The sequence below is a fragment of the Mobula birostris genome, chromosome 7 (genome assembly GCF_030028105.1).
Source record: "Mobula birostris isolate sMobBir1 chromosome 7, sMobBir1.hap1, whole genome shotgun sequence".
In the NCBI taxonomy this organism is placed as follows: domain Eukaryota; kingdom Metazoa; phylum Chordata; class Chondrichthyes; order Myliobatiformes; family Myliobatidae; genus Mobula; species Mobula birostris.
In genome coordinates this window covers 36377116-36390295 of record NC_092376.1, presented here as the reverse complement: position 1 = coordinate 36390295, position 13180 = coordinate 36377116, and the positions used below count along the sequence as shown (strand labels likewise).

The window sequence follows — 13180 nt, the reverse complement described above, 5'->3', positions numbered from 1 at the left end:
GTCGTTCCTGCCTGTGGCCATCGAACGTGCAGCTCCTCCCGTGGAGGGTCAGACACCCTGATCCAATAGACTGGTCCTGGACTTATTTTCCATCTGACATAGTTTGCATTTTGTTGTTTGATTGTTGGGGTTTTTTGTATTGCTATATTTACACTCTATTCTTGGTTGGTGCGGCTGTAACGAAACCAAATTTCCCTCGGGATTAATAAAGTATATCTATCTATCCAAGTAAATAGCATAAGATTATAGCTTCAGAGAAAAATTAAGTAAGTGTTGAAGTATGGATTTTGCTTTTTACTTAAGTGGTTTGCAATGAGGTGCTATTTGGAGGTGATCTTTGAAGTCCATCAACAATGATACCATTAAGTAGGTTGTGATGAAAAATTGTTACAAACAAAAGATCAAAAACTAATGTTTTTTATCTATAAAGTAAAATACAATCCATCAATTACTTATGACAGTAAATTTAAATCTGAAATGTCACAAACATAGGTTTTGCTTTAAAGTTCTGTGGACATAGAATAGAGTGCATATTTGAAATAATTTTTCAATCCCAGAGAGAGAATTCAATAGTCATTTATAACTTTTAGGTTAAAAATTTAAGGGGCTTAACATTTTCAATTTTGTGAGCAATGATAATTAACTTACTGAATCAATATTGTTTGCATTTACATATGACTTTTGAGTGACTCTTGGATTTCTAAATTTAACTGTGGGATACTGTAGCCAGTTCTGGGATTGAGTGCTGTTTGTTCTGCTACGTAACTTCTGCAAATCCTGGAGCTATTATTTTTACTTTGCCATGTGTTGATGTTTTCAGAATAAACAATGTCAATTTTATAATGCTAAACCTGATCCCTCTCTTCTTCCCTCTTAAAAAGCTGTTTCTTTTTCTGGAGTACCATGTACAATATAAAATTAAAGAGGATTGACAGCTTGCAGTTGTTCCATGTTCTAAATACCTGATTTTTAAAGTATTATTGCAATAAACCTTGGCAATAAGTTGCTAGTTGTTCTGTCAATCTTTCCAAAGGACATTAGTGAATGTTGTAATAGAATTGAGTCATTTTTAATTATGTGGTGAGGTTAGATAGCTTGAATTATTCTAATCTATCCAATCAATGGGAATTTAATAGAATAAATAGGAAAACAATTTCCACTAGATTGGTCAATAACCAGCGCACCCAGATTTAAGATAAATTAAAGAAAATCAGAGGAGGTGAGAATTTTGAGAGGAATTTGTGGTCTGGAATATACTAAAAAGTTCAAAATAAACTGCAACTCATTTAAAAAGTTGATGGAAGCAGATTCAAATATCTTAATTTTCAAAGGGAGGTGAGATAGTCTTGTAAAGGAGAAATATGCTCGGCTTTGATAAAGAACCAGTGTGTGCGAATTAATTGGGCAGGGAGGCAGTATAGGCCCAGTCTTTGGAGGGGCTTATTTCATATGATTCTAAGTTGCAATGTTTCATTCTTCAGGAAAATGTTTTTGATTTGGTTTAACCATTACTGAATGTAATCTTCAAAAGCTAAGATTTTAAGACTAATGTGCTGATCTTATAATGTGTAACATCCATTATTTTGATATCTGTTTTCTATGTGCAGAGCTTTGACAAATGCTTTCTAGGATCTTCAGAAACTGCAGATGCGAATAGAGTATTTTGTGGTCAACTTGGAGCAGTCTATGTATTTACAGAAGCACTTAACCCAGCACAAATATTTGCAATTCATCAGTTGGGACCTGGATACAAGGTACTCTCAGAATTTGTTTTATGCAGTGTTGTTCACAGGTAATGTGAGCAAACATAAATACTCTGAATATGCATATAAAGGTACAAGTTCCAAAGACAAATACAGATGAGAAAGAATTGGTATCCTATCTAAATTCAGGTACTGTGAATTTAAAAGTTACTGTCACTTTCTGTATTGTTGTTGCAACTTTTTTTTCATTCATTATCACAAAAATATTCATTTTTACATATTTCACTAATGAAGTGAAGAAATTCTTCCTGATGTAATCATAATTCTTACAATATCAGAACCAACCCAGGTCATAGAAACATAGAAAACTACAGCACAATACAAGCCCTTTGGCCCCCAAAGTTGTGCCGAATATGTCTCTGCATTAGAAATTACTAGGGTTACCCATAGCCCTCTATTTTTCTAAGCTCCATGTACCTATCCAAAAGTCTCTTAAAAGACCGTATATCATCCGCCTCCACCACCGTTGCCGGCAGCCCATTTCACGCACTCACCACTCTCTGCGTAAAAAAAATTTACCCCTGACATCTCTTCTGTACCTACTCCCAAGCACCTTAAACCTGTGCCCTCTTGTGGCAGCAATTTCAGCCCTGGGAAAAAGCCTCTGTCTATCCACACGATCAATGCCTCTCATCATCTTATACACCCCTATCAGGTTACCTCTCATCCTCCGTCGCTCCGAGGAGAAAAGGCTGAGTTCACTCAACCTGTTTTCATAAGGCATGCTCCCCAATCCAGGCAACATCCTTGTAGATCTCCTCTGCACCCTTTCTATGGTTTCCACATCCTTCTTGTAGTGAGGCGACCAGAACTGAGCGCAGTACTCCAAGTGGGGTCTGACCACGGTCCTATATAGCTGCAACATTACCTCTCGGCTCCTAAATTCAATTCCATGATTGATGAAGGCCAATACACCATATGCCTTCTTAACCACAGAGCCAACCTGCGCAGCTGCTTTGAGCGTCCTATGGACTCGGACCCCAAGATCCCTCTGATCCTCCACACTGCCAAGAGTCTTACCATTAATACTATATTCTGTCATCATATTTGACCTACCAAAATGAACCACTTCACACTTATCTGGGTTGAACTCAATCTGCTACTTCTCAGCCCAGTTTTGCATCCTATCAATGTCCCGCTGTAACCTCTGACAGCCCTCCACACTATCCACAACACCCCCAACCTTTGTGTCATCAGCAAACTTACTAACCCATCCCTCCACTTCCTCATCTAGGTCATTTATAAAAATCACCAAGAGTAAGGGTCCCAGAACAGATCCCTGAGGCACACCACTAGTCACTGACCTCCATGCAAAATATGACCCGTCTGCAACTACTCTTTGCCTTCTGGATCCGCAAAGCAATGTCCCCTTGGATTCCATGCCTCCTTCTTTTCTCAATAAGCCTTGCACCTTATTCTGTTATCTGGCTACTTATTTCTATGTACTGGATTATGTAAATCCATAGTTTTTGGTATATTGTATAAACATCCATCCTAATCAATTCTTCCTAAAGGAAAAGATAAACCTTTCATGATAGAATTTCGTGGAAACTGAAACGATAAAAACAGATTTAGGGCATGCAATAATATTACTCTTTTGAAATTTCAGAAAAAGTGTGGCTGAGTGAATCTGGTCAAATCATTGTTAATTACCTCTGCCTCTTATTGTGCTTTTCCTAGGACTGCATTTACATTTTGCTTATCTGCTAATTTAGTTATCCTCATGAATTTACAGTGAAGGTTGCCTTCTGGCACAGTATTCAGCAGGTTCTCACTGGACCATGTGACTGATCTTGGGTTCTATAAAGGACCACTTTTTAATAGCCTTTTGATAGCTTGGTGCAATTAAAGACCATTATAAGATGCTGCCAGATCTTCTTAAAGCTTTCAGTTTAAGATGGTGCTGCAGAAGGCAGGCAACAACTTACTGACAGTTCACAATGCAAGATTACAATTAAATACTTCATTAGTAACACTTTTTCTGTAAAAACTTATGGTAAACAATCACAGCAAGCAATGAAAAGGTGAGTGGAGATGAAGCTGACTCGAGGGTTGAGCCGTGTGGGTGCAAGCGAGGTCAAGGCATGTTCGAGGAGAAGTGGTTCGAGACGGAGTCGGTGTATGCAAAGTGGAGAAAGGTTGGAGTGGAAGAGATTTGAGGCCCGTCCACCTAAACTTGGAGCAAGGTTTGATCGATCTAAGTACCAGGCTGATTTGGAAGGGCCATATATGGCCAAAATGTGGCAGCAGGGTCCAGCCCAGGGCATTTCGATGCAACAGGGCCTGCGTCCTACTGCGAGGAACAACTCAATATTTGGATGATTTAAACGCTGAGCCAGGTGAATTGAAAAGACAGGGTGTTGGACCAGCTCTGCTCATTGCTCCGCAGCGCTTGCTCCACACTTCACTGCACTGAAGTTGTGGCTGTGGGCCTGCTTTGGGCTTCGTGTCTATGGATTCACTTTCGTTCTGAATGCTGTTTGCTTTCTTTTATTGTTTGCACATTTTTTTTCTTTCTGCACATTGGATGTTTGTTGAATTTTTAAATGGGTTCTTTTGGGTTACTTGTTTTGTGGCTGCCTGTAAGGAGAAACGCCTCAAGGTTGTACAATGTATACATACTTTGATAATAAATGTATTTTGAACTTTAGACATTCACTGATGACTGGGGCATTTAAAGTTTGTCAAATAGATTTAAATAATACTGAGCAACACACGAAGAAATAAATTTGCTTAAAACTTGTTTTAAGTGCTAGAAATTAATTATGAAAAATTAAGGTCATGTAAAATAAAAAGAAAAAAGAATCTGCTTAACTATACAGTCAAGCTTGGGATCCTATTTAAATGTAAAGCCTAAAGCCATGATGTGCAGTAGCTTTAGCTATATAGTGGAGGACTCTTTGTTAAATCCAGTGCTGAAGTGGATATATTTTTCCATTTGATCCCCATAAATTTTGGAAAGGTGTAATAATAACAGGATTGTCGTGGTGGGAGATTTTAATTTCCCAGATATTGATTGGCATGTCCCTAGAGCAAAGGGTTTAGATGGGGTGGAGTTTGTTAGGTGTGTTCAGGAAGGTTTCTTGACACAAAATGTAGATAAGCCTACAAGAGGAGAGGCTGTACTTGATCTAGTATTGGGAAATGAAACTGCTCAGGTGTCAGATCTCTCAGTGGGAGAGCATTTTGGAGATAGTAATCACAATTCTATCTCCTTTACCATAGTATTGGAGAGGGAGAGGAACAGACAAGTTAGGAAAGTGTTTAATTGGAGTAAGGGGAAATATGAGACTTTACCAGGCAGGAACTTGGAAGCATAAATTGGGAACAGATGTTCTCAGGGAAATGTACGGAAGAAACGTGGCAAATGTACCGGGGATATTTGCGTAGAGCTCTGCATAGGTATGTTCAAACGAGACAGGGAAAGAATTGGAGGGTACAGGAACTGTGGTGTACAAAGGCTGTGGTAAATCTAGTCAAGAAGAAAAGAAGAGCTTACGAAAGGCTCAAGAAGCTAGGTAATGATAGAGAGCTGGAAGATTACAAGGCTTGCAGGAAGGAGGTGAAGAAAGAAATTAGGAGAGCCAGAAGGGGCCATGAGAAGGCCTTGGCAGACAGGATTAAGGAAAACCCCAAGGCATTCTACAAGTATGTGAAGAGCAAGAGGATAAGATGTGAGAGATTAGGACCAATCAAGTGTGACAGTGGAAAAGTGTGTATGGAACCGGGGGAGATAGCAGAGGCAGTTAATGAGTACTTTGCTTCAGTATTCACTACAAAAAAAGATCTTGGCGATTGTAGGGATGACTTAGAGTGGACTGAAAAGCTTGAGCTTGTAGATATTAAGAAAGAGAACGTGCAGGAGCTTTTGGAAAGCATCAAATTGGATAAGTCACCGGGATTGACGAAATGTACCCCAGGCTAGTGTGGGAGGCGAGGGAGGAGATTGCTGAGCCTCTGGCGATGATCTTTGCTTCATCAATGGGGACAGGAGAGGTTACGGAGGATTGGAGGGTTTTGCATGTTGTTCCATTATTAAAGAAAGGGAGTAGAGGTAGCCCAGGAAATTACAGATCAGTGAGTCTTACTTCAGTGGTTAGTAAGTTGATGGAGAAGATTCTGAGAGGCAGGACTTATGAACATTTGGAGAGGCATGATATGATTAGGAATAGTCAGCATGGCGTTGTGAAAGGTAGGCCATACCTTATGAGCCTGACTGATTTTGTTGAGGATGTGACTAAACACGTTGATGATAGTAGAGCAGTAGATGTAGTGTATATGGATTTTAGCAAGGCATTTGACAAGGTACCCCATGCAATGCTTATTGAGAAAGTAAGGAGGCTTGGGATCCAAATGGAAATTGCTTTGTGGATCCAGAACTGGCTTGCCCACAGAAGGCAAAGAGTGGTTGTAGACGGGTCATATTTTGCATGGAGGTCGGTCACCAGTGGTGTGCCTTAGGGATCTGTTCTAGGACCCCTATTCTTCGTGATCTTTATAAATGACCTGGATGAAGAAGTAGAGGGATGGGTTAGTAAATTTGCTGATGACACAAAGTTGAAGGTCTGATGCATAGTGTGGAGAGCTGTCAGAGGTTACAGCGGGACATTGATAGGATGCAAAACTTGGCTGAGAAGTGGCAGATGGAGTACAACCCAGATAAGTGTGAGGTGGTTCATTTTGGAAGGTCAAATATGATGGCAGAATATAGCATTCATGGTAAGATGCTTGGCAGTGTGGAGGATCAGAGAGATCTTGGGGTCCAAGTCTATAGGACACTCAAAGCTGCTGCGCAGGTTGACTCTGTGGTTAAGAAAGCATACAGTGCATTGGGCTTCATCAACCATGGGATTGAGTTTAGGAGCTGAGAGGTAATGTTGCAGCTATATAGGACCCTGGTCAGACCCTAATTGGAGTACTGTGCTCAGTTCTGGTCGCTTCAGTATAGGAAGGATATGGAAACCATAGAAATTGTGCAGAAGAGATTTACAAGAATGTTGCCTGGATTGGGGAGCATGCGTTATGAGGATAGGTTGAGTAAACTCGGCCTATTTTCTTTGGATCGACGGAGAATGACAGGTGACCTGATAGAGGTGTGTAAGATGATCAGAGGCATTGATCATGTGGATAGTCAGAGGCTTTTTCCCAGGGCTGAAATGGGTAGCACAAGAGGGCACAGTTTTATCGTGCTTGGAAGTAGGTACAGAGAGGTAAGTTTTTTACACAGAGTGCTGAGTGCGTGGAATCGGCTGCTGGCGATGGTGGTGGAGGCGGATACGATAGGGTCTTTTAAGAGTCTCCTGGGCAGGTATATGGAGCTCAGAAAAATAGAGGGCTATGGGTAACCCTAGGTAATTTCTCAGGAAAGGGCATGTTCGGCACAGCTTTGTGGGCTGAAGTACCTGTATTTTGCTGTATGTTTTCTAATGTTTTTCTAAATTTATGTATTTCATCTTTTAATGCATTCTACGTATCTACTACCCTTAAGTAGAGTATTAGAATAGTTTTCAATCTTTTTAAATTTTAAAATATATTCTCATCATCACCATGAAAGGTGTCGGCCCAAAACATTGGCTTTCTTCCTCTCCACATATGCAGCCTGATCTGCTGACTTCCTCCAGCAGTTATGTATGTTACTCTGGATTTACAGCATCTGCAGAATATCTAGTATTTAAGCTTTCATCAGTTCTTTTTCTCCTCCAACAGCATCACCTCAACTCTGCTCTGCATATCAATTGCAACATTTCTCACTAATGCAAATAACTAGTCAAAGTCCACTCTTCCAATCTCTTTCAGGAACTTGTGTGTTAATAAAATTACCTTCTATTCTCTTACACCTTAATGGGTTTTGGTCAGTCCAGCTCAATCAGTGCTCACAGGATAATCCTGATACTCCTGGAATCAATCTAATAAATGTATTTTGCATCACTTTCCTTGGTTTTGGAGCTAAAATTTGTACTGCTTATGTTAACAGTTAGGTTTACAATTGTAGCAAGTTTTCCTCATTCCTTTACTCTATTTCATTTAGCAGTAAAGACTAACGTGCTGTTTGCATTCCTTGTTGAATCTGACAACCTTATCTTTTCCATGTACGAGTGTATAAATTTCTTTTGTAGATCAAATTTTGCTGGTTATCCATTTTTTGATTACTATTTTTTGATCTTTCTTCCAAATTGAGTAACGTTATATTCTCATGTTGTACTCCTCTATCCATTCCCTAAACCTAACCACATCCCTTTCCTGAATCTCTGTTCTACTCACAGCTTGTTTTCTTCTTTAGTATTATATAATTAGCACCTTCAGGTTCGTTCATGTTACACATCATGTAGACTCTTTGCTTCTCTCATTATCTTTCAATACTTCTTAAGCCTTTCTGGAGAGCTTCAGTGTACCTGAACTGTACTTTGAAGTTCTCTGGTTACAGATTTCCCTGTCCTGCTAATGCATTAATCATTGAGGGGCCAATGCTGATTCTTGTGTCACCCTATTATTTAAATATCTGTCAGCTTAACAAAGACCTGTTCATGTTTTTTTTCATGTCCTTTAATTAATCTTCTATTTAAAATAATAAATTTCCCAAACCTTGATCGACCTTATTAAATGTAACAAACTTTTGTTTGACACCTGCTTAAATAACTTCTGAATGTCCAATTTTGTTGCATATTCTGTTTCCTCTTTAGTCCGTAAATGGCTCCATTCTTTCTTTGACTGATTAGAATTCTTTGAATGACCACTGGGTTTTCTTTTATGCCAAAAATCACATTTAGTCTGCCTCTGTGTTTTGTTTTCAGCATTCCTCAAGCCTTTCTATATTACCTTGATTTTCTAAATTCCTGACATTATTAAAGAAAGCTCCTTTTGCTGTTTGATTTCCTTTTTTTTAATATGTTTTTACTTACTCAAGTGTCTATAGATCTTGCTGTCTTTTCTGCATTGTGGAAACTTGTCAAAGTTGTGAGGATGCAAGCATATGGTTCAGAGGGGCATTATTAATTTTGTGATGCAGACACGTAGGCATAAATTCTTTGCAGTACTTAATGTAAATGTTATATACAAACAAACAGAGGACAGTCAGTTTGGACAGTGACATAAAATGTCAGATAATGTTTGTTGCAACTACTGTGCATAAAATGGTCATAGGAGCATTGTAAAGGGTCTTATTTGGAAGTTTGAGGCCTACTCAGTGTAGGTCGAAGGGTCTTGGCCCAAAACGTCGACTGTTTACTCTTTTCCATAGATGTTGCCTGTGTGTTGCTTTGGATTTCCAGCATCTGAAGATTTTCTCATGTTTGTGCTTTACCACTCCACTGAAGTTTCTTCGAGGATACCTACCCTGAAGAAGTTTAAATCTTTCCTTTGACAGAAGTTTAGTGAAACCCTGTCTCACTGCTCCCCCTCTGTGATCTCTGTTGCCTTCTGACTCTTCAACCACATGCTCACCCAGACCTGCTATCACAACCATTTGTCCTTCCTGGGAACTTGTCTTCGCTACCATCTTGTGCCACATGGCTTCCATGTCCATTTTCAGGCTTCTTGTTTCAGACCCACCAAGGATCCCAAATATTCATATTCAATTGACTGCTTCTCCCTCTGCATTCTATGTGCCACCCGGAAATACCAGGTGCCCTGTCCCAGTTGCTATTACGGCTCTGCGATTCTCTCTCCTCTGCCTGCAATGTACCTCTCTGATATTTTGTTCTCTGCTGGATCCACGCGTTCAACCACCGGTTCTTTGCCATTCTCGCTTCCAGCAATGATTAGAAGGCTGCTCCTCTCCTAAGTTTATACCTAGCCCCAGACACCCTCAGACTGTGTCACTGCTGCCTCATGCTTGGACCTCGATACCATCAGATGCCCCCAGAATATGAGTCTCTCCAGGTCCATCTTCAGACTTGACAGTTCTGGACACTTCTGTACTGGTGACATTACCATTGCCAATACTGGTTTTAGCGATTCTGAGCTGAGTCAGAACCCGGATCCTACTGCTGTCAGTGTTGGTCCCTATGATCCTGGATACTTCAAACTGCTAATTGTGCAATCTCTAACTCTGGCTCCAGCCTGGACCTTGACCAACAGCATCTCCAGGCCAAAACTTCATGCAGTGCCGCTGGATTCCCTGTCTTCTTTATCCCCCACCACCACCCTGCAATCTCGTGTCTCTCAGGCCCCACCATCAGCTCTTGGGTCCTCAGAACCTCCATCTTCCTCCCATCCTACCTTCCCTGAACACCCCAGTTCTCCTCTCTCCTCAGACACTACACACTCTCTGCACCCCCCTCTGATCCCAGCTCTCATACATGTTGGGTCTTCACAATTCCCTCCAACCTTCCCTCTCTGAGGTAGAACGTTCTGCCCTCAGCAAGGGCCTCAACTTTGAATCCCTGTGTCCACATCACAGTGAGTTCCGTGCCCACCATGACACCGAGCTCTTCTTCTGTTGCCTCTGTCTCTGTGCCTAATTTTTTGGCAAGCACTCTCCAGCCTGCACTGATGACCCCTCCTCCCATCTTCAGCCCTCCTCCTCTTCTAGGACACCTCGCTTTAGTCTTCTTCCTGTTCTGGGTGTTTTTTATTACAGACTGCAAATGAGACATCAACCATCTCGACTTTAGCACTCCTCTCTCCAATTCAAATCCCACTCCCTCTGAATGAGCTGCTCTCCACTCTCTCTGCACAAATCCCAACCTCACCATCAAACCACAGATAAGGGTAATGCTGTGGTAGTCTGATGGACTGACCTCTACCTTACTGAGGCCAAACGGCAACTCAAAGACACCTCCTCTTACTTACCCCTTGAACAGGACCCCACTCAGGAACATCAGGCCATTGTCTTCCGCACCATCACCAACCTCATTAACTTTGGGGATCTCCCATCCACTGCCACCAACCTCATAGTTCCCTTACTCCACACCTCCTGTTTCTACCTCCTACCCAAGATATCAAACCCGACTGTCCAGGTAGATGCACTGTTTCTGCCTGCTCCTGCCCCACTATAGGAGAGGAGTGTAAGATCTATCCTGGGCCCAACATATTGATCGGGGTAATTACAGAGTAGATATGTCAGCGTATTTCATTAGGAGTTTGAGGAGATTTGATATGTCACAAAATATGCACACTTGATATGCACATTTTTACAGTTATATCGTGCAGAGCATTCTAACTGGTTATGTCATCCTCAAGTATGGAGGGGCCACTGCACAGGATCAGAAAATGCTGCAGAGTGATGCAAACTCAGCCAGCTCCATCGTCAGCACCAGCTTGCTCAGTATCGAGGATGTCTTCAAAAGGTGATACCTTAAAAAGGCAGTGTCCATCCTTAAGGCCCCCATCACCCAGGACGTGCCCTCTTCTCTTTGCTATCATCAAGGAGAAGGTAGAGGAGCTTGAAGACACGCACTCAATGTTTTGGGACCAGCCTCTTACCCTCAGCCATCAGATTTCTGAATGGACAATGTACAAACCCATGAATACTACCTAACTTTTTTGCTCTCTTTGCACTACTTGTTTAATTTATAGTTACAGTATTTTTTATGTATAGCATTATAGTGCTACTGTAGGACAACTAATTTCATATCTCAGTGCTATTAAGTGTGATTCTGATTCTGAAGTGGAGAACTCATGACTTATGCCCTGTAAATTGTGGAGAGACTTTGAGATGGCAGAAGATGAGTCATGTACTGTAAACTGCCTAGCCTTTGACCTGTTTTTGTAGCCACCATATTTATCTAGTTTGTCATTTGATTTTGGTGTTACCTAGAATGTTGATGGCGGGGCACTCAGTAATCGTAAACCCATTCAGTGTTAAGGGTTGGTGATTAGTTTTTATATTGAAGATGTAGAAGCTTTTTATGGAAGTGGCGGTTGAAATTTTTGTGGTTTGTGTGTTACTTGTTATCTATTAAACCATCTTTGAACATTGATTATGTTCTTATTATGGACAGACATGAACAGCTTCATTTGCTGAGAAGCTGTGACTTGAATTGAGTATTTTGTAGTCATTAGCAAATATTCGGATGTTGGAAGGAAAGTCTTTAATGCAATAATTGTGATGATGTATGGAAGTGAATGGTCCAGGCAAAATATAATTTGGGCATCACTGAGCAGTTGCTGGTTTGTCAGTGCCGCTTGATGAAGCTTTGATGTTTTTCATCACATTGCTAATGGCTATGAATAGACTGATTGCCACCTGCACATCGAAGCATCCAGTGAAATGCATTGTTTGCATTGAGGATCTGCTGGAGGCAGCCTGCATATGTTGACATGTTTCAGGCACCGACATAGAATGCCCACAACTTTCTAACCCTAAATTGTACGTCTTTGGAATGTGGGAGGAAACTGGAGCACCTGGAGGAAATCCATGTGGGGGAATATACAAACTCCTTACAGAGAGTAGTGGGAATGGCAACCAAGTGTTATATTCTATATATTTTAATTAAACATTTTGATTACTCTTTATAAGAATGAAGCTCTGAAAATTAATGCTCCATTTGCCCAATTCTTTCCCCAATACTAAAACCAGTATTGGTTCCTGTATGAGTTCCTTTATCTTTACACTGTTAAATGTTGCAGTTCCTTTGTTATAAGTTGTTTTCACTTTGAACATAAAGTTCAGAATTAACATGGATTTTTTTTATTGTTCTTCCAGCTTTTCTGAAAATTTGCCATTCATATAAGATTTATAATCACTTTAATGTTTTCTAGTAATTATCTCTTAACTTTGATATGACATGTAAGAAGACTGCATTAGATTTATTTTATTGAATAACTAAATGCATCATTTTTTTAATGCTTGTTCTGTTTGATTATGTATGATTCCATATTGTCAAACTGACTTTTCTTTTTTTCTCTCACGTTTGGAGTTTAGTACTTTAGTCCAATCCTTTCATCATCTAAAAATCTACCCAACTCAGAGGCATGGTTTTAAACAGAGGTTTGAAATACATGAATTTATGTTAGATATGTTACTTTTTAGTGCAAGAAGATCCTGTGCAAGAATAAATACAATTACCATTTCACTCTGTTTCTTCATGTTCCTAGTGTTAAGGTTTTTGTAACTACAATTTACATTTTATTATTTTTTTCACAGGAAAATTCCTATCTCACTGGTTTCTTCCTTTTAAAATGAAATTGCCTTCTTTAAACATTGTTTTCAGAAGCCGCAAGCAATTTAATGTAAATAAGCAAAAAATATATGATTTAAGAGATTATTTCAACATAGTGTTTATTTCAGTGTTGCCTGAACTGTATTCCACATCCTAAGATTTTTTTAAATTCTTGGTGTTGGGAATATTACTTTTTTCACACTGTGGTAAGCTAATTCACCTCTAGTTCTGGAAACTAAATTCAATAACCAAAGAAAATGTTTATTTTTTGTCAAATAGATAGACAAAATTACTGTCATTATACACCTTACAATT

General features: G+C 40.0%; 1 protein-coding gene across 9 annotated transcripts in view; it reads left to right on the top strand.

The window, feature by feature from the left end:
* Positions 1–13180, top strand: part of nbeaa (neurobeachin a) — a 908137-nt gene that overhangs the window by 207730 nt on the left and 687227 nt on the right. For all 9 annotated transcript variants that reach the window (XM_072262897.1, XM_072262901.1, XM_072262905.1 and 6 more), the window contains one exon: positions 1608–1754. In XM_072262897.1, the coding sequence (XP_072118998.1) occupies positions 1608–1754 (147 nt within the window). The remainder of the gene's footprint in view (positions 1–1607; positions 1755–13180) is intronic.